The sequence below is a fragment of the Ranitomeya imitator genome, chromosome 3 (genome assembly GCF_032444005.1).
Source record: "Ranitomeya imitator isolate aRanImi1 chromosome 3, aRanImi1.pri, whole genome shotgun sequence".
Lineage (NCBI taxonomy): Eukaryota > Metazoa > Chordata > Amphibia > Anura > Dendrobatidae > Ranitomeya > Ranitomeya imitator.
Genome location: NC_091284.1, coordinates 814,545,948 through 814,568,272, shown reverse-complemented (window position 1 = coordinate 814,568,272; position 22,325 = coordinate 814,545,948). Strand labels below are relative to the sequence as shown.

Below are 22,325 nucleotides of genomic sequence, written 5' to 3'. Positions count from 1 at the left end.
ATTAATATAAATTTACGATAGGAAAGGGGTTAATGATTATAAAACATATTGGTATAATTGTATTCACTTTAGGTCACAAGAGTATTATGATACAAAACTCCAAATTTCCTGCTACCCATCAAACAGCAATAGAGAAAAAAAAAAAATGGCAAAATTCCTTCTGCCTACAGTCACCACTAGGGGGAGCTCATGCCTTGATATTTATACAGCTCCTATTCAATTCATAAGTAGTGAGCTCCCCCTGGTGGTAGCAGAAAGAATTTCAGCTTTTGAAGGGCGAAATCCCATAAAAAGTAATCGTTTATCGTCAAGATGATATGCAATCACTTTACGATCAGGGAGGGTTTTATATTTTGAGACCACCACTCATTCTGAGGATTAATGATTAATGCTGCAGTCCAGTCTCATTCAAGTGAATGTGGATGAATGCAGCTCACTGTATAGCAGGAGCCGGGTTGGAGGGGGTTTATACAGATTGTCCTTTATATAGGTTTGTATCATGGTGGACAGAGCTCTCAGACAGGTTGAAGATCCCTCAAGTATTCTACAAAAAGGAAAAGAAAAAAGTGACAAATCTGATCATCCGACCCATCAGACATGTATGAATTGGATATTTTTGCATGTCCTGGCCAACCAGTGATACACCAGTAGGAGGTCATACCGTATTATTACTGAATAATGTGATGTCTCCTTCATTGCCGGTGTAGAAGAGGATGGGACCACCAGGTTTCCTCCAGTGGGTATCTGAGACAAGGTAACGCTGCCTAAACGCGCCGTCTTCATAAAAGCCAAAATGGTCAATCTGTAAAGAAAAAAAAAGAAAAAAAAAGTTGAGATTCACTGTCTTTTCAACAAACCAATGGTACAAACAAATACAAGAAGGTTTCTCCACTTATGAGCCACTTCCGCCCCTGGACTACTGAGCTCGTCGTTTACTCAGAAATGGCAGCTAACAAACCTTTTCTGCTCAAGACTAGACAAACTGCCAGCTTCTGTCCATTACAAACAATCCCTGTAATCAAAAGGCTAAGTTTATGAGAGGTGGACCTGGATCTGTAAGGAAGAAATAGTTCATCCATCTGGGCAATCAGATCAACCTAAATTGGGTCGAACAGCCAATATGGTGACCGATATCGCAGCCAGATCTCCCACATCCGGTTTATCACATTTATAGCCTATATTTGTTATGTCGTTCTCTGTAAATCTGGTAAAATGTACAAATGTTATAACTTGCTATATATCGGCACTAACTCTAAGCCCAAGGGATGGGCGTTCCTCCAGCCATGGTTCCCTAGAGGCTTCCACCACAGGGGGGTTTTTCCCTCTCCTGATTGCTGGAGGGTGACTCTTTGCGAGTCGGGGGGGTTGTGCCATTTTTTGGTGTCATGTGAATGTAAATAGAATTGAGAACATTTGACACCTAATTACAATGCTTCATGTTTTTATTTTGGGTGCGTCTGTGATTCATTTTGTTTGAGAGTCGGGGGTCCATCACATGTCACTGTCATTGGACGGCGGATGTCCGGCCCTCAGTATTGCCTTGTAAAAGTACTGTAAATCCTTACTGACTTCATTACAAATCAATGACAGCGCTGTAGTCAGTAACTTGGCTGTGACTGCTTGAGTTGACATAAGCTGCTGAGCTCACTAATTGTCTGCAGCGCTGTCGATGTGAAGTCAGCGCTGCAGACAATAACAGATACCATGCGTGGCACCAGAGATTCAGCCCTGGAGCAAGGGAGAGTGTAAAGTACAAGGGAACAGACTGCACTTTCTGAATACCCCTTCATAAAAACCAACGCATTTCGAACCAGCTGTAACCTTTGAAATGCGTTGGTTCTTATAGATAGTGTTCACTTCAACCTTTTGCAAAGTTTGTATATTTTTCCACTTTTTTAATGGATTAAATGAAAAAAAAACAAAAAAACAACAACTTATATTCTGGAAGCCGGATCCTTTACCGTTCTTGGACTGGTTTACTTTTTTAATGCTACAAAAATTGGGGCGTCTTGACTTTTTGAAATCTCGTGAGTTCTTTGTGTTTTATTTGCAGGATTTCCCCATACACTTTAATGAGATGCCAAATATTCACATAAAATTTTTTTTAAAAAAAACACAACATATGGGTTTTCATTACATTTCAGCAGCAAAAAAAAATAAATAAAAAAATGGTAGTTACCTGCCGATAACGGTATTTCTCTGATCCCATGATGGCACCACGGAGAGAGGGGTCCGCCCCCAGAGACAGGAAACCTACAGATGAAAAAGGGCGTACCTCTCTCCCACATCAGTTGGATTACAGAGCCTTATACAGAACTTCAGCTGCAACTCAATATTTGCACAAATTAAAAACTTAACCTATTTAACTTAACAGAGGCACCGTGACTAAAATTAATTACTAGTACATTACCAAGTGCACACCTGTGTGTGAAAAGGGAGGGAATATACGGGTGCTATCATGGGATCAGAGAAATACCGTTATCGGCAGGTAACTACCATTTTCTCTATCCCCATGATGGCACCACGGAGAGATTTCAATAGATAGAGCTCTTAGGGAGGGACCACTGCCTCTAGAACCCTTCGCCCAAAGGTAGGATCAGAGGAGGTCAAGTCTAAGCGGTAATGCTTGAAAAATGTAGACTGGGAAGACCAAGTGGCCGCTCTACATATCTGTTGTATTGAAGCGCCAGCTCTCTCCGCCCAGGATGATGCACTGCTCTGGTCGAATGAGCCTTTATATTCTCTGGGATGGCTGTCCCACAGGATGAGTAAGATAGCGAGATGGATAAGAGACGCCATCGCCCTAAGGTGGCTTTCGATGCTTTTTTTCCCTTCCGAGGACCCTGGAAGCAGACAAACAGAGCCTTATCCTTCCTGCACTCCCTAGTGGCTGATAGATATTGGACCAGACATCTTTTTACGTCTAGGGTATGCAGTGTCTTTTCCCCCTCATTTTTTGGGTTGGGACAAAAGGAGGGTAAAGAAATTTCTTGCGTTCTATGAAACTGACGCTATTTTCGGGAGATAAGCTGGGTCAGTTTTTAGAATGACTGTCATCAAGTATCTGAGTAAAGGGCGGGCATGAAGATAACGCTTGTATATCGCTGACACGACGAGCTGAGGTTAGGGCCACTAGGAGTGTGGTTTTTAGAGATAAGATCTTTAAAGGAATTTCTGTCAGGGGCTCAAAGGGAGGTTTGGTTAGAGCGTTTAGTACGAGGTTTAGATCCCATGGGGGAGAGTTGTGGAGGGGAATGGGTCTGGACCTAGATGAGGCTTTAATAAATCGCATGACCCAACGATTTCTGGCCAGATCATAATTATACAGTGCTGCCAAGGCTGCTACCTGAACCTTTAGGGTGCTTGTAGCCAAACCTCTTTCCAGACCTTTCTGTAAAAATTCAAGGACTTTCCCTATAGGAATTTCCCCAGACGGGTCTGCCCCTGATACTGACATGAATTTTTTCCACACTTTCCCATATATTCTAGTGGTTACGGGTTTTCTACTCTGTAATAGAGTGGACACCAAGTTAGGAGAGAACCCTTTGTCCCTTAGCAACCTCCTTTCAAAAGCCACGCTGTCATGTGTAAATTTTTTACATTGGGGTGAAATACTGGACCCTGGGACAGAAGTTTCGGCGTGTCTGGTAGAACCCATGGACTTGATATGGACATTTTTCTTAGCCAAGAAAACCATATTCTGCGGGGCCAGAATTGCGCTATTAGTATCACTGTAGTCCCCTCCTCCCGAATTTTCCTCAGCACTAAGGGGATGAGTGACATTGGAGGGAACGCATAGGCAAGGTGATAGTTCCAAGGAATTGTCAATGCGTCTAGAGCTACAGGGTTCCCCCGGGGATCGATTGAGCAGAATGTTTTTACTTTGCGGTTTTGACTGTTCGCGAATAGGTCTATTACTGGTAGGCCCCAGAGATTCACGATTTGATCGAAGACCGATTGGTTTAGCTCCCACTCTCCCTGCTTTAAGCATGTTCTGCTCAGGAAGTCTGCAGTCTGGTTTTCTGAGCCTTTTAAGTGGAGAGCTGTCAAGGACTTTAGACTGTGTTCCGCTATGTGGAAGATGGATTGGGTTACCTCCATCAGAGCTCGACACCTGGTTCCCCCTTGGTGGTTTAGATATGCAACCACTACCTGGTTGTCCGAAAAGACTTTTACATGATGACCATGAAGGCGATATAGGAAGTGTGTTAGGGCCAGTTTTACCGCTAGCAGTTCTTTCATGTTGGAAGAGTCTAGCTCTTGACTTTTGTTCCAACTCCCCTGTGTCACTTGATCGCCTATATGTGCTCCCCAGCCCCAGGGGCTTGCATCCGTCGTTAGAATCTTCTCCGTCGGTAGCGCCCAAGGAACCCCTTTGGTTAGATTCCCTGGGTCTGCCCACCATGCTAGGGAGTGTATCGTGTTTGGAGAAATACCGAACTGCCCGTCTAAATTTCCGTGCAGAGATATGCCTAAATTTAAAGTCTCCCATTGTAGATCCCGGGAGTGAAGTTGTGCCCACTGAACTGCCGGAATGCAGGCAGTCATAGAGCCCAGGAGGGACATTGCTCTCCTCAGAGTGGTGACTGGGGATACCGTCAGCTGTAACACTGCCTGTGTCATTTTTTGTACCTTCTCCTGAGGAAGATAGCATGTCTGCGTGATCGAGTCTAGGACTATCCCCAAATACTCCTGTACCCGGGATGGAACCATTTTGGACTTGGGTATGTTTAGCAGCCACCCTAGACTCGACAGAGAAGCAATGACCAGATTCAACTGTTGTTCGCAGTGTTGAAATGAGTTCCCTACCACGAGGAGGTCGTCCAGATAGGGAACTATCAGGATATTCTGTTCCCGTATGTGGGCCATTACCTCTGACATTATTTTCGTGAATACCCGAGGAGCGATAGCTATCCCGAAGGGGAGAGCCCGGAATTGGAAGCGTTTTACTTCCCCCTGGATATTCACTGCCAGTCTGATATATTTTTGGTAATCTCTGTGGATGGGCACATGGTAATATGCGACTCGTAAATCTAGAACAGTCATGAAACACAAAGGAAAGTATTCTCACGCAAGATTTTATTGTCTCCATTTTGAAATGTTGTATCTCCAGGAAACTGTTTAGTTTTTTGAGATTTATGATCGTTCTGTATGATCCGTCCGTTTTTTTGCGGAGGAAGAGAGGAGAATAGAAACCCGTGCCTCTTTCCTGGTATAGAACTTCTTGCAATACATCTTTCTGGACTAGGCTCAGAATCTCCTTCTGGAGAGCTGACTGTTCGAGTGATTGTTTTTGAGGCGTTACCATGAAGGAGTTGCCGGGAGGAACACGAAATTTGAATTTGAGGCCCTCTCGTATAATACCTAGAATCCAAGGACTGTTTGAAATTCTTTCCCAGGCTGGAAGAAACTCGGCTAGTCTCCCTCCGACCCGGGGAGTACCTTCATTGGGATTTTTTATTATCTGGAGGGGGGGGTTTGTTGAACAAGAAGCCCCTGTTTTTGTTTCTTCTGTCTTCCCATCCGTCTTTATTTCCTTTTGGAGGTCTTCTGCGCATGAACTTTCTGTTCCGAAAGGAGCGCCTATATGACTGGTTGGGGAACCCGGGAAAAGATTTCTTTTTATCTCCTGCTTTGTCGAGGATGTCGTCCAACGTTGACCCAAACAGGAATTCACCTTCGCAAGGTATTGAGCAAAGCTTGGTCTTTGTCTGCAGATCCCCCGGCCAGCACTTTAGCCACAGGGCGCGTCTTGCGGCGTTTGAGAAAGAAGCCGACCTGGCTGATAATCTTGCTGAGTCCACCGAAGCGTCCGCCAGAAAAGCTGCTGCCCCTTTCATCATGGACACTGACTTTTGTATTGTCTCTCTTGGGACTTTCTCTTTTAGTTGCGAATCCAAATGCTCAAGCCATACCATTAGAGCACGGGCCGTGCAGGTGGCTGCGATGGCTGGTTTTAGACCCCCTCCTGCTGCTTCCCAGGAGTTTTTTAAAAAGGTGTCTGCCTTTTTGTCCATTGGATCCTTTAGTGTGCCCATGTCCTCGAAGGGCAGGGCGAATTTTTTAGAGGCCTTTGCTATGGCCACATCCAGTTTGGGTGCCTTGCTCCAGGATGAGCAGGCTGGGTCATCGAACGGGTACTTCCTTTTGGGGGTCAAGAGAACTTTTTTATCCGGTCTCTTCCATTCTTTTTTGATCAAAGAATGAATTTTCTCATTTATTGGAAATACTCTTTTCTTTTGTTCTAGTCCGCTGAACATTATGTCCTGTGCTGTTCTTTTAGGACGTTCGTCTACCAGACCCATAGTTGTTCTGATGGCCTTTACCAGTGCGTCTGTCTCCTCGATGGGGAAGCAACTGCGTCCCCCCTCTGATGATAGTGAAGAGATCTCGGATGTCGATGAGTCATTAGAGTCAGATGTTTCATTTTCTGATTCTTCTACACTGGATTCGGGAGACTTATGACCGGATCTATGTATTTTCCTCGGAATTTTAATGCCTTTGAGGGCACTCTCAACTTGATTCTTTATTAGTGTTTTCAGGTCTGATGCGAACACCGGAGATTCCTCCTGAATGGTTTTTTCTATGCAGGACCCGCATAGCTTTTTTTCCCATGAGGACGGTAGTTCTTCCGAACATATCGCACACTGTTTGTGCTTTGATTTGCCTGTACATTTTTTTCCCTAGGAGAAAAAAGTAATCTCGTATTACATTATTACTTTCACGCAGATCACTCACCCCTTACGACTAACAGATACCGTCTCTGGCCTCGGGACTATATCCACTGGATTTGTCGCCGGCCGCGTACTTTCCCCAGAGACTCGGCTGCGTTGTGACCCTGAGCGTCCGCTGCTGCTGCACTGCTGGGAGGAAGCGTTTCCCTTGCGCTGATGCTGTGAACGCGGATGCCGCAGTACTTGCTCAGGTGATGATTGTGCACATTCCTGTGCCTCTTGCTGCTCTTTATCGCTCATAGTGGTTTTGCTCTGCGTTTTCCGCAAAGAGAGGGTTTCCCACGCTTCCTCCTTAGAGAACGCTGATTTTTAAACTTGCCGCCGGCAGAAGCGGTCATCTGCGCATGCGCGCGCGTCACTTCCGGTTCGCGGCACAGGCGCCCTATAGGGAAGATATTATCGGGGACGCCTGTGCGCGCGTTCTATCGTTCCGCCCTGGCCCGCACTTCCGGTTTGGGCGGCGGTGTCCAGCGGTGACATGAGGCGTTTTTGCGCGATCTAGCGCTCCTGCGCCTGCTATGGTAGCGTAGCCGCCGCTACCTCCATGTACCGAATAGCGGTACAGAGGCTGTGACAGCCGTCACCTGCCTCTTTCCTCCCCCTTTTTTTTTTTTCCCTGGGGAAGGCAGGCTCGATCCTCTTCACTGCCTCCCCCAGCAACACTCACCCATAGGGCCCGCCGACCCCCGTGGTGGTGCTTCAGGGTTGGATGAAAAGGGGGGCGAAAACCTGCTGGACCCAGCCGTGACAGGGCGCCCCCTGTCAGGAACCGACCGGCCAGCTCCCTGGAATCCCACGAAGAATCCTTCAGGTACGTGCTGTAGGTTCCCCGTCAGGGACAGGAAACCAACTGATGTGGGAGAGAGGTACGCCCTTTTTCATCTGTAGGTTTCCTGTCCCTGGGGGCGGACCCCTCTCTCCGTGGTGCCATCATGGGGATAGAGAAAAATAATGGATGTAATCCACACGCACACAACATTATCAATAAAGCAGTATCAAAGCTCAGAGTGAACAGGAAGTTTACAAAACAAAGTAATTTTAATTAAAAAAAATTATATTCAAAAAGCAGCAAGAAACTGAAAAAAATTGAATATTCAAGTGAATTATGCCAAGTACTGCCCAGATCTACATAGGGGCCCACCGGGGATTCCCCCATTACCCTGTGGGCCAGTCTAAGCCTGGATCTTATCCAAGGACTGGATTCACAGTTACACTGCTCAGTGCTGCTGTATAAATGTTCTCCATGCTGCATAGAAACACAAGAGCAGGAATCTCTAGTGTGTGCCGTGTACGCGATACGATGCAATAGATGAGGTGGTTCAAAGTCCACGTTGTCCAAAGTACAAAGGTACGACCACACACTTTCTGCGTGAACATGCTGGTATACGGTGCTATCAGAGGATGCTCGGGTGCCAACAGTGTTCGGCATGCTCAAATAATATGTTTGAGTCCCTGCAGATACATGTATCGTGGCTGTTGAGACAAGAGACAAGCGGGAATCCGAGAAAGATCCCAGTGTGAGTAGAGTACATGAAATTAGCTGCACTTACCATGTACACCTGTGTATAGGAATGTATCTGGGTATGCACTGTATGGCGGTATTGCTACACTGCTTGTGTCACTTGTAAATGTGCCACCATTATAGGATTTTCTGTCAATGTTGAACACTAGTAATAAGTGACAGCCTTCCCGTAACATCTTCATTTTCCGCAGGTCAGGACATTACATTGAAGGGTCAACGTTTGATCTTTCATTATTAATGCCCTTTAACCTGGAACGTCAAGCGGCTTTAAGGAGTTAATTTTCATGTCACAAAGCTGTCAGCTCCTCCAGATGTCCAACCTCATACCATTACTAACATGCCTTTTGTTGAATCCTCCAGCCACCAGTTGCGCGAGGCAAGAACATCAACTGCTGGAGGAAAGGAAGTTTCTAAAAATGGGTTGTGTCTGACCTATTAAGACAGATGGAAGTCAAAAAGTAGAGTCCCCCGTTAGCCAGTGTAGAGTCAAGGCATGAGATTTACTTTTACGACGCTAGTCTATAAATTTTATAGGTTTAGAATATTCAGACTAAAAAAATAGAAATGCTTTACAGGCAGCTTACTGGCATTGATTAAAGCCAGAAATCCAACCCAAGGCTTCAATGGGAAAAACGTCTTCAGGATTTCCCTGATGTTGCTGCCGTTCTGATGATCTCCCATCCTGTCTGAGGAGTTTCCTTAGATGGGACAGAGCAGTGAAGAGGATTTCCTCGCCGCGCCCAAACTGTGCCCATCATAGACCGGGTAGGAAATGAGATTACCTCCTGTGGATTCGATTCAGGACCAGCTTTATAAGCCATTAAGACAGCGCGGTCATTGTCACTCCACGTTTGAATACAGGAATTTAAAGTCTTTCTTAAAGGGGTTGTCCAGACAATACATTTTTGAAAACCAATTAGAAGGTTATAAAATAAACCAGGGGAATAATACTACCCTTACCTACGACCTGGTGCTCTTTGGTCCCCCCAACAGTTTGTGCTTCCTGCTTCAGCAACCTTGACATACGGTACATATTTTGAAGAACCTTTTGAATTCCTCAAACTCTGGCCCCAAAAGACTGTATGCCATCAGCGTAGCACATGCAGAATTGGCAATCTTTCTCCGCTCCTTGCAGTACCTCCACATTGGTCAGTTTGTGAGGACATCTACTGTGTACAGCACCCACTTCAGTACAGATTGTCACTTGGATTCGGGTCAGGGTTCTGGTTGGGCCATTCCAAAACTTACCTACAAATGAATGGTTTTGCCAGAAGATAAGTGTAGGGTTGTTGTCGCACTGAAAAGTGATATTTCCCTTTATATTCAGCTTTTATCCAATACCCGATGGTTTTGTAGCCAAATTTACTGATATTTGGAAGTGTTCATAAATCCTTTCACCATGACTAGAGCCCCAGTCCCAGCTGCTGAAAAGTAGCTGGAAAGCATCCTGCCTCCACCATGCCTCACTATGGGTATGGTGTTCTTTTGATAATGTGCAGTGTTGGTTTTGCGCCAAACAACCACTGGAATTTTTGCTACAATACCTTAGTCTCAGACATAACAGGTCTTCCACAATTTTGGCACATGACGTAGGTCTTCGCAAAACGTTACCGGGATTGGAAGCCTGTTCTTAAACAAAAACATCCATTTTACCAGCCAACACCACAGTCCAGACATATGAGGAATACGCAAGAATATGGTCACATGCAGCACAACCATTACTTATAATAAAATTCAGCAACGGCTTTAATGTCACTGTCTGCCTCTTGGCAGCCTCCTGGACCAATTTTCTTTTTGCCTTTTCGTTAGGTTTTGAGGACCATCCAGTTCTAGGTAACATCACTCTTGTGTCACATTGAAGTCACTTCTTGATGACCATCTTCACAATGCTCCATAGTATATCTAATGCCTTGGAAACATTCATTGCGCCCTTCTCTTAACAACTTTGAACAATGAGATCCCTTTGCTGTGTTGTCGGCTGGTTACAGACTACGGATTTTGCAACTAAGAAAATATTAGGAAAATCCTCCTAGAACAGCAAATTATACGGGGTTAATCAGAATCCCTGTAAATGATGGCGGCCATGCACGACTAAATGGGACTGGATAATTCTGAACACAATCACATCCCATTATAAGAGGGTGCCCACACTTATGCAACCATATTATCTCAGATGTGTTATTTTTTTTTTTATTTCCCAGCTCAAAATTATTTCAATTAAGATCACTGGATTTGAACAGATTATCTGAGACATTAAAGGTGGAAAAGTTCTGAAATGATTCTTCTCTGTACGTTTTTTTTATTTACATGACAAATACCTGGCATTTTACAGGGGTGTGAAGACATTTTATATCCATTAAATACATAAGAATTTTTTTTTTTTTTTTTCATCCAACATAAAAACTTCCATGAGATAGCAGGAACCAGTAGACTCCATGTACTTGCCTTTCTACCGGGCTATCAATCTTATACACGAGACTTTAGGACAAGATCATTTAGGAGAGGGGGTGAGTAAGTAATGCAAAACAGCAAGACCGGTTATGTGGATCATGGAGTGAAAGTAAAAAAATCATGGGCACATGGACACTAGAAGAGGCCTGACTTCTTAATCCACCATGACCTGATCTGCTCCCACAAGAAACAAGATACTTCATTGACCACAGATGGAGAAGACATCAGGAGAACATCGACAGATGGGACACTACTGGAAACTGGAGACCACCAAATAAATAAAAAAAAAAAAAAAAAAAAAAAAAAAAAGGTTCTACTCTTCTGTAAGGAAAACAAAATGTGATAATCCCCAAGAGCCCAAAAACATGACAACGACTCCTCCAGACATCTACAGCTCCGACAACGAGGAGCTCATCAAGGTCATCGCAGAACTTCCCATATAGCCAAGAGCTGCATTTATCATACTCTTCAGACCCCTCAAAAAATATCAAGGATACAATATAGGACTACAAACTAACAGGAACATAGAAAGGTAGCGCTTAGGTTACGTTTTTGCGCAGTTTTATCTTCAGATCCGACGTCAGCCACTGACGGGTTCTTGTGGCTACAGAGGACACGAAAGAAGAAGCAGAAGAAGTTTTGGTTCAGACTTTAGAGAAAAGCTTCAGTCCCTTTTAGTTTTAGTTAGCAAAGTAAACCGCACTGACTAAAGGAGAAAAAAAAAAAAAAGTGGAACGTTTCCTTAACACCTCATTACGGTGAACAAGTGACACCGCAGCACGGAACTAGGACAGAAGCAACGATATGGGAAGATTAATGTGCTACAGTCTGAAAAACATTTCTTTAAATCATAGTAGTTCTATTCTTGTACATACGTAGGTATTGCCCTGCGCTTTTTACGGATTTCACTGAAGTCAATGGTGAAAACGCACTGAGAATTCTCAGGCTGCAGATTAATATCTGCACCAAATCTGCAAGTCACAAGTAAGCAACGTGTGCATGACGCTACAGGATTCTCATTCACTTTGAGGGCAGCAGGATTGCTTTAGTACTATAATACTGCCCCTATGTACAAGAATATAACTACTATAATACTGCCCCTATGCACAAGAATATAACTACTATAATACTGCCCCTATGCACAAGAATATAACTACTATAATACTGCCCCTATGTACAAGAATATAACTACTATAATACTGCCCCTATGTACAAGAATATAACTACTATAATACTGCCCCTATGTACAAGAATATAACTACTATAATACTGCCCCTATGTACAAGAATATAACTACTATAATACTGCTCCTATGTACAAGAATATAACTACTATAATACTGCTCCTATGTACAAGAATATAACTACTATAATACTGCTCCTATGTACAAGAATATAACTACTATAATACTGCCCCTATGTACAAGAATATAACTACTATAATACTGCTCCTATGTACAAGAATATAGCTACTATAATACTGCCCCTATGTACAAGAATATAACTACTATAATACTGCCCCTATGTACAAGAATATAACTACTATAATACTGCTCCTATGTACAAGAATATAGCTACTATAATACTGCCCCTATGTACAAGAATATAACTACTATAATACTGCTCCTATGTACAAGAATATAGCTACTATAATACTGTTCCTATGTACAAGAATATAACTACTATAATACTGCTCCTATGTACAAGAATATAACTACTATAATACTGCTTCTATGTACAAGAATATAACTACTATAATACTGCTCCTATGTACACGAATAAAACTACTATAATAATGGTCTTTCTCCATTAGCAGAGGACTGGTGTATCTAATGACCTTAAAGGGGTTGTCCATTCCAAATCGGTAACTTATACAAACACTCTAGTCCCGGGTTGGAAACTGGTGAATCCTCGCAGACCTCAGTGCGTGCCCTGGGGGCCTCATAAGTGTGCAGTCACACACTGACTGCAGACTTATTGATTTGGACCAGAAAACCCCTTTAATTAAATGCAGACTGTTTGCCACCCAGAAAAGGGCCAAAACCTCAAAGCCCTGTCTTAGGTTGTGGCATACTCAAATTCTTGAGGCAGCAGAAGAAAAACGGGGACTGATGACCGCTATGCGCTTCATGTTCCCCATGTGCCCAATTCTGTACATACTGCTGTTCGCACCCTCACCATTTACTAGGCTGCGGTGTTATACAGAGGGTCTCTGATACATGTACAAGCCTGGTGGGTAACATGGCAGAGCAGATGCAGGGGGGCCGTACAGGGCACATACTGTAATAATTAGACAACACTCAGTGACCCGAACAATTAGACGGCGCTGATGACACTTTCCAGCTGAGTCAGGACTGACAGAATGCTGAAGATCGGTTTACGGATGAGCCGGAAAACAAGAGGACAGACCAACAGCTCAGGAATCACCGGAAGACATCTGTCATTCAGCAAAGCCTGAGGAAGATTTTACAGAAAGCATTAGAAAAATATAACTACTTCCTTCCAGGAAACAGCGCCTCCCCTGTCCATGGGATGGGTCTGGTATTGCAGCTCAGCCTCAATGAAATGAATAGGGCTGAGAAAGCAAAACTAAGGAAAACCTGTGGACAATTGTAACAGTGTTTTTTTTTTGTTTTGTTTTTTTAGAGTCCTGCAAAACACCTTTAAGCAGGAAGCTGGTCTTCTAGATAATTGTTCAAAATTGAGGGGGTGATGGCATCTGTTGGCATCACAAGGTTGCTACATCCCTGAATAATAAAAGGCGAGAAATATCGATGCCATGCAAATCAAGTTAGTATCAATATATTAGGAATTTGTTGATTGTACAGGAGGAGGAGGTGAGCTGTGATATCACCTATTGTGAATGGTGGATCCTGTGTTCTCTACTGTACATAGGGATGTTATCAGTCATTGTACAGGAGGAGGAGGTGAGCTGTGACATCACCTATTGTGAATGGTGGATCCTGTGTTCTCTACTGTACATAGGGATGTTATCAGTCATTGTACAGGAGGAGGAGGTGAGCTGTGATATCACCTATTGTGAATGGTGGATCCTGTGTTCTCTACTGTATATAGGGATGTTATCAGTCATTGTACAGGAGGAGGAGGTGAGCTGTGATATCACCTATTGTGAATGGTGGATCCTGTGTTATCTACTGTATATAGAGGTGTTATCAGTCATTGTACAGGAGGAGGAGGTGAGCTGTGATATCACCTATTGTGAATGGTGGATCCTGTGTTCTCTACTGTATATAGGGATGTTATCAGTCATTGTACAGGAGGAGGAGGTGAGCTGTGACATCAGCTTTCTTTGAGAGTCTCCTCCAATACACACCCCTCTTGGGCACTGCTGGCTCATATCAGAGTGCCCATTTTTTGGTGGGGGCAGGGGCTACATAAGTCTCACCCCTTTCTTTTAAGGTTCCCCAGGGAGTCTGGGAGAGTTAGCAATTATTCACATCAGCTTTACTAATAGAAGACTGTACAGTCGGGTCTTGGACTAGAAGTCTATGTATTTAAGTCACTCAGGAGTTAAAGGGTTACTCCAAAAAAATAAAAATTCTACTAAACATATGATAGCAGATAACTTGCCGATTGCAGGGGGGGGAGGGTCTGACTGCTTTTAACCCCAGCAATCCCAAACAGAGCACAGCAGGATTGTCCTGAGTGAAGCTCTGATGCAAGTGTGAATCCCACCTGCCCCCACTCCGCTCAGATTGCTCGATTCTCGGGATCACAATGCCCCATTCTCCGGATCACCAGGGGGGGTCTAGAATTCAGACCCCCAAAAGAAGTCAGCCCCATCCTAAATCTAGGGGAGTCTACTCATTTTTATGGGACTAGCCCTTTAAATGAAGGTACTGGAGACATCCTGCCAGTGCTAGGAATATTTTTCGTCAACTGGAAAGATCACATCACTAATTACAGTTTACAGGAGGCAGAGATGATTAATGTCAAACTCAAGATCTTGCGTTATCAAATGTAATTAGGTTGTTGCATTGGAAAACCTGATCCCAGTCTAACCAGAGTGTCTGCTACTGTAAGCCGAGAGCAGAAAGTCCCAAATCTTCTGCAGAGTGGAAATGATAAAATTCTGACTTTCCTGCAACCACCACTAGAGGGAGCTCATCACAATCTACATATAAATACAGCGTTCTGTGAGCTCCCTCTAGTGGTGGCAGCAGGCAGACTCAAGTCAGTCAATGTAGGCGAGAGAAAAAAAAAAAAAGGGAATGGGGTCAGGTCCTGAGCCAGCACTAATTATATAATATATATATATATATATATATATATATATATATATATATATAATTTTCCAGAGAAACAGAACCACTTTTGTCCATGTAATGTGCCCAATATTGCTGCATTCACTTGAATGGGAAAAAGTTGCAAAACTATATCTTAGCAATAAGAAGTTTAGTCTTTTTTTTTTTACCTTTCCCTAACCTTTTAATTGCCATAGTAGTAGGGGCCGCTGATACTGCACACAATGAATATGAACATCTGCAGATATAGTTGACTGGCACCTTATCATGAACCCGTAACGAGCGTTGCGATTGTGTCCTACCAGTTATATGAACAGATTGTAGAAAGCCAGAGGAGGAAATGACTACTGCTTCCTGACCGGGTAAGAAAGTGCCTTCTGCAGGGTGACCCTTTGATTAGCAGTGCATAAAAATATCTCATTTTACCGGCCGCGTCCTACAAGTACTTCCTTATTTTACCCAATTGACAAACAGTCCATTGTGTCCTCCCCGCGGCCCATTGTGTGGATGGCGCTATAATAATCCGCATTCAAAGCGAGCCAAGTACATCATCTCCACTGATGAGCAGAACAATACATCGCTATACACTAGCTGCATGGCACAATCAAGACGGGTGACGTAAGGGAGACAACCACTGATGGCCATTATGGTGCCCACAGGGGTCGTGGCCATGTTATCCATAGCCCTTAAACCAAAGGATGCAACTATAGCGGGTGCAGTTGGACCAGGACTCTGGAGCCTAGGAAGCCCCAATGGTACCACTGACCCATATAAGAAATACTATTAAGGGATGGCCACCTTTAGGGATACATTCATTTTAGAAAAAAAAAAAGCTTGGGGGAGTGAAAACTTTTACAATTGGGTTTCATTAAACAACGAACGACTTGCACCATTTGGCTTTTAGATGTCCTTTGTTTCCCAGCAGGATTGAACTTGTGGCTTAAAGTCATAATTCAGCTGAAAGTGGGTCTCAAGAAGAGTTAGGGCTCATGCAGACATCCATGCAAATCTGTTCAAGATTGGACTATAATGCATGGACTGGACGCGGCTCCCCGGACAGGAGAATGACAGCTTCATAAAAATACATTGCATTGAGGGCAGATCTTTGACATCTGCATTATCCTTTAAGTAGTGATCTACCACTGCTTTAATTGTATTAGTCACCATACTATTCATGAAGTAGGTGGCTAAGGATGAACAGATACGACTTTTATGGACTGGCCGGTCGGGGGAACAGGTGAATCCTCTGGTGGGCCTCCACCCTCCTATATGAGCAGTACTGGGCACATCACTCGTGATTCACTATGTGCAGAGTCGACATCGCATCATTAACTAATAAATACATTTGTAAATGAGGGTAATCTAATATTTGCATGTAGATGAGCGGTGGGCCCTCGAGAGTCAGTGATCCCGACAGGCCCTTGTCTTTCCACTGACACTGGATGTGGCGATACCATAAAAGATAAATATTTTTCCCCCTTTCATTTTTAACTGGGAAAATTTAAGATTTGTTTTGTTTTTGTTTGTTTTTTTTTAATATTTTCTTCATTTTTACATTATTTTAGTCCCCTTCAGGGACCTGAACCTTCGATCATCAGATCGCTTTTACCATGTAATGCGTCACTGCAGTCTGTGGTGAATAGTTAAATGGCGGTTCTTCTAAAGCCAGGACACAAGTCAGGCTTCATAGTAGCATGAACACAGTAGCCATGGCCACCCACCGACTGCATGGTGACCCACAATTACGTCACAGGAAGACTCGACTATGGGAGCCAGTGTGGCTGAACTGGCAATTACGCCATCTAAATACCGCCGTCACTGATTGACAACAGCATTTAAATGGTTAAACAGCAGGTACCGCGTATAGTACAGGCATAATTTTTGAGCCTGCTGTATACACGCTTTGTGCCCATGTAGTGTATATTCACTTTTTTAACCCCTTTATGACCATAGCATAGACATACGGTCTGTTGCCCATAGTAACCAATCACAGCACAGCTTTTATTCCAGCAGAGCAGTTTAAGAAATGAAAGCTGCACTGTGATTGGTTGCAACAAAGATTGTTCTGATGAACCAAGCCTATAGACGCCGATTTTTGGCTTTTCTCTGAAATATCAGTGATTCTAAATAGTGTCTTTATTTTGTACCTTATTCATTTTTGAATTTGTGCTGTAAGTTTTTACAAGCTCTTGACTTTTTTCCACAACAACAAAGTCAGCCCCTGTAGGCCTCATTTATAAGACCAGTTTTGTTGCCACTAGCAACCAATCACAGAGCAGCTTTCATTTCTTAAGCTGCTCTGCTAGAATGAAAGCTCCTCTGTGATTGGTTGCTATGGGCAACAAAAGGCAGTTCTGATAAATGAGGCCTAACAAATGGGGTCAGAAATTTCTGCTACATGTGAATATACCCTCATGGGCGGCCAGGTGTCCTTAGAGAGGTCTACACAAATTAGGGTTTTATTATGGAGACTATTCTTTAGAAGTGCAACATGGCTTCCAAACATCTTTTAATAGGTTACAGCCCCTTCACCACTACTCACAACAGGTCAAATATTTATGGTCTACACAAAGAAAAAGGTGCCATTCAAAACCACAGCTTGTTCTGCATAAATAAGCCTTAATACAGGCTCTATGGACTGAAAAATACAAAAATAAATTTAATCACAGAAAAAAAAAAAAAGGCCCATTCCTGTTGATGGGCTTTGCCGGACCGTGACCAGAGACCCCTACAGATCGCTCAGACCATGAGATCACTTAGTTCTGAGCATGCACACAGACATATACAAACTGATAGGCGGCCTCGAGCCCGTATACCACTATGCACAGGTTTACGCATTAGCAGAGCTTATACCTTGTGGTTCAAGCGATTGGTGGAGGATCAGAGTCCTGAGACCCCCAACAGTCAACAGGGACCTGCAAGTTAGATTATAGAATCATGAAGGTAACGGAAGATGCAGCGGGGTCCATGTTATGTCGCTGCCACCACTGTCCATTAGACTCAGGCCACAATAATGGTCAGTACGAGGCCATGAACTCCCAAGCAGGAGATGCCACAGCTGGACCACGACGTGCCACGTTCAGCCTGGCACCAGACTATTCAAGTTGTTCAAGTAGTCGGGAAAAGCCGTGCAGCCATCCCAGTTCTGCTCAGTACCCCCCTTACCCCAACCATATTTTTCTAATACAATAATGAATCGGGTCTAAAGTGTATTTGGGCATCCCCCTGCCCCCCAGCTTTTTTTCTCTCATTTGTGCCTTATTCTTTTCATTTGTGTTTTTATTCTGTTCACCATTGTAGGTGGCGTTTTGGGTTTCTAGACGTTTTCGCCTGATTCCTTAATTGAGACTTTAAAAAGAATTAAAAAAAAAAAAAAAGTCTCAGATTTTTTGTGCCAGTGTCCTTCAGTCTCCCCTCCACGGAATGATTTTACATACGTCTAAGTTTTTTTGCACAAACCTCAATGACATTTTAGTAGATCGATCATAAGATTTTTCTTCATGTATAAAGTTGCAAAAAATATATAAAACGCATTTCTGATTTTGTGCAACAATCAAATGCCACAAGACAGGCAAAAAAAAATTAATAAATAACCAGAAGAGGTTAGAAAAAAAAAAAAAAAAAACCACCATCAAGATCTATGCATGCTGTCAGTGAATGCGTCCACGTTTTACATCCTGAAGCTGAAATCCACTTGAGACAGTGTACGGGCCCCTTGTTACCCAACATCTCATCTTACAGCGGACCCTCATCCCTCTTACAATCAAATAAGGTTTCCCGTATATTTCCTTATCTCAGGCATTTACCTGGAGTCTAATACAGTAGAAAGTCGCTTGTAAGGCGAGAAGACCCCCATTACCAACTGGACCCCTGTGCCGCTGCAGAGTTTGCACCAACGTTATGTTCACCCCTGGACCCAACACTTCTGTCCGCTGTCTGTTCACTGCAACTGTGTCCTCTCTATACAAGACTCTAAACACACTCTGTACTAATAGTTTGTTACAATGTATCAGTGCAGGTAAATGTGTATAATGGGGATAAGACAATATGTATTTTTATTTTTATTATTTTTTTTTTATTTATATAGTTTTAGGGCCATGTATATAAGTGTTTTCACCCCTGCTTTTGTGACCATAAGAATGGAAGAAGGGTGACCCCCAATATTACCCTCTCTGGGATTGGAGAGGATCACAGCAGGACACAGACCACCCATATAATCACATGCCATCTGCCGCCCTGGGAGAGTTTTCCACTTTTGGCCTTCATAGGCATCCAGAGATCTGGCCCTGTTAGAACAAAGGAGGTGAACCATTGCCACGAATCTGAAAGTGTGGGGGTGAAAATATCTTAAAAGCCAATTGGAAGAGGAAAAATAGAGCATGATCTGTGGACTATGACCAATAAGGCAGGGTTCACCAGCGATTCAGGGCCTGGAGTGCCATATGAAAGGAGGAAGAGGATGGCATGGAGTGCCATATGAGAAGCGGAAGAGGGCATGGAGTGCCATCTGAGAGGGGAAAGAGGAGGGCGTAGAGTGCCATCTGAGAGGGGAAAGAGGAGGGCGTAGAGTGCCATCTGAGAGGGGAAAGAGGAGGGCGTAGAGTGCCATATGAGAGGGGAAAGAGGAGGGCGTAGAGTGCCATCTGAGAGGGGAAAGGAGAACGAGGGCATGGAGTGCCATCTGAGAGGGGAAAGGAGAACGAGGGCATGGAGTGCCATCTGAGAGGGGAAAGGAGAACGAGGGCATGGAGTGCCATCTGAGAGGGGAAAGGAGAACGAGGGCATGGAGTGCCATCTGAGAGGGGAAAGGAGAACGAGGGCATGGAGTGCCATCTGAGAGGGGAAAGGAGAACGAGGGCATGGAGTGCCATCTGAGAGGGGAAAGGAGAACGAGGGCATGGAGTGCCATCTGAGAGGGGAAAGGAGAACGAGGGCATGGAGTGCCATCTGAGAGGGGAAAGGAGAACGAGGGCATGGAGTGCCATTTGAAAGGAGGACTGGGGCGAGGGCATGGAGTGCCATTTGAAAGGAGGACTGGGGCGAGGGCATGGAGGAGGGAGGAGGGAGGAGGGAGGAGGGAGGAGGGAGGAGGGAGGAGGGAGGAGGGAGGAGGGAGGAGGCCGTGAAACATCCTTGTGGCTTGGAGTGCCATCTGAAGGGGAGGGGAGTAAGCAGACATGGTGTACCACCTGAAGGGGAGAGGGCATAATGTGCTATTATCCGCGAAGCAAAGGAGCTGCGTGCAGTCTGAAAGAGAAACGGTGCATCTTCAAGGAAAACTGTGGCAACTGAGACCTGGAGAGGCGTGCGTTAATAAATTTGGCGAGAGGCGATCTGTGCTGTAAAGAGAAATATTACATGTCAATCACAAGTTAATCACTGTATGGCCATCACCAGACTTCGGATCGTTCTGGCAGCAGACTTTGTGCCTTTTCCACCATTGTTCCTCGTACGCAGGGGCTTGTCTTACATCGGAGGTCTTCACACTGGGGGGTTCCCTGGGCACTGATGCTGTACAGTATGTGGGTGGTACAAGGGGCCCCGACCATACAATAACTGCAGTGTGCATTGTGCTCTAGCAGAACAGATGTAGGACATGTTAGACATGGCGGCCCCTTATACGGTAATTGGGGGGGTCCTTTTACAGATCTTGTAGTCAGACATGGGAGCTTCGCCTGCTCCACCACCACATGAGATACATATAGGGATGGTGAGGTTACAATGTATCACTGCTCACATTCCTGGTAACATTATACACCAGATGTAGCAGAGCCCAGATTATTAGTTGGGGCTTCATATAGGACTGTAGCCATTCGCCTCGATATTTTCCATCCCCGCCACATCTGCCGGACCCCAGACCCCTCCCGGACCATACATTTAGGTCGGATGAGTTCAGGCTTTTGCTGACTATTGAAAATTAGAGGGAAGGAAATTAGAATCGAATGTCAGCTGAGCCCATTACGAAACACAGGAAGACGTAGACTCGTGATGAGAGCGCTCACGTTAACCCTTATAGGGCCAGCACAATCTAAGGCGTCCCTGCATACAATACTAAAGGGTTAACCGGGCAAATTGGCACCACACGTCGCCTCTTCCCTATAGACCCTATATTCTCCCCCAAAAGAGATGATGGAGTTTCTTACCTTCTGTTCAAAGTACAACGTTTCATAGGTGGGAGCAGAATGCACTACAAAGCCCAGGAGGCAAGACCCCAGCAGGAAGGTCCAGCCTGACAGCTGAGGAGGTGCCATGTCTGCTCTCTTCTGTCTCAGACCTGGGGATTCCCTGGCTGGGTGGACTAAAGGGAGGAAGGACTATCCTGAGGAGGAGCCCCATCCTCCTCCCTTTTAACCATGTCAGCGCCACTGAGGGGCAGTGACAGAAAACAAAGCAGCATGGCTCTTTAAATCCTTAAAGGGACAGGACTCCTGAACCCTAGAGCTTACAGTAGTGCAGCAGGGTTATAAGAGGTGATATCAGTCACATGTATGGATGGAGTAATAATATGTCCCAAACATCAGAGATCAGGAGGGCAGGGAGTCTATTTCACTTTCTGACACTGATTATAGGGGACTGCAGCTGGAGAAATGGCTGATAACATGGAGCAATAGAATAGGACATGAGCCAATCTCCCAAAATTAGTTCCTGTGCAGAATCACTCACATCAGACGGAAGATTTGATTATAAGTGCGCTGATTGCCATGAATAATGCACACGTAAATTAGGAAAATAATAAAAAACATTGGGCTTTTTTTTTTTTTTTTTTTAGTATTTTTCTGTTTTGTTTTTTTTTTCTCTTATCGTGCTTCTTGATGTTTTTTGCAGCTCTTCAAAATGGAGCGATTTTTTTAACAAAATAAAAATGGCTCTTTGCCTTTAACCTGGTCATTTTTAGCTCGAAAAGTCACGTTTCTGCAAAAAGTCACAAAATTCTGCTCAAAAACTACAGATGTACAAAAAAAAATCACTCCGGGGTGGGGGGGGGGGGGGGGGTGAGTGAATGGAATAAAAATGCATCTTTTTAAAAAGTCGCGATTGATGAATACTGAATATGCCAAAAGCATCAGGAAGCCCAAAACAATGGTGAATAGAAAAAAATAGATGATCACATATAAAATAGACTTAAAAAAAAAACACAAATAAATAAAAAAGGAACAAATGAAAAACGGGAAACCGAGGGACGTAACGATCACCGGCCCGTGCAGGAGGGGGCCCTCCAACGCCAGCGAATACTTCAGCCGGATGTGTGTCCTCGGATGCATATTCAGCTGTAGTGTATTGTGGCGCAGGGGTCTGTGCGCTGCAATATACGCTTCCAGATCCAATCGGAGGCCAGTAGTTGATGTCGGCGTGA

The 22,325-nt window shown here is 44.2% G+C and overlaps 1 protein-coding gene across 1 annotated transcript in view; it reads right to left on the bottom strand.

Annotated features, from left to right (window-relative positions):
- Positions 1-21,284, bottom strand: part of PRCP (prolylcarboxypeptidase) — a 32,910-nt gene extending 11,626 nt beyond the window's left edge. Inside the window, exons 1-2 of the mRNA XM_069759340.1 lie at positions 21,115-21,284; positions 662-802 (exon numbers count right to left, since the gene is read on the bottom strand). Coding sequence (XP_069615441.1) covers positions 662-802; positions 21,115-21,222 — 249 coding nt within the window. The 5' untranslated portion in view covers positions 21,223-21,284. The remainder of the gene's footprint in view (positions 1-661; positions 803-21,114) is intronic.
- Positions 21,285-22,325: the final 1,041 nt, after the last annotated feature.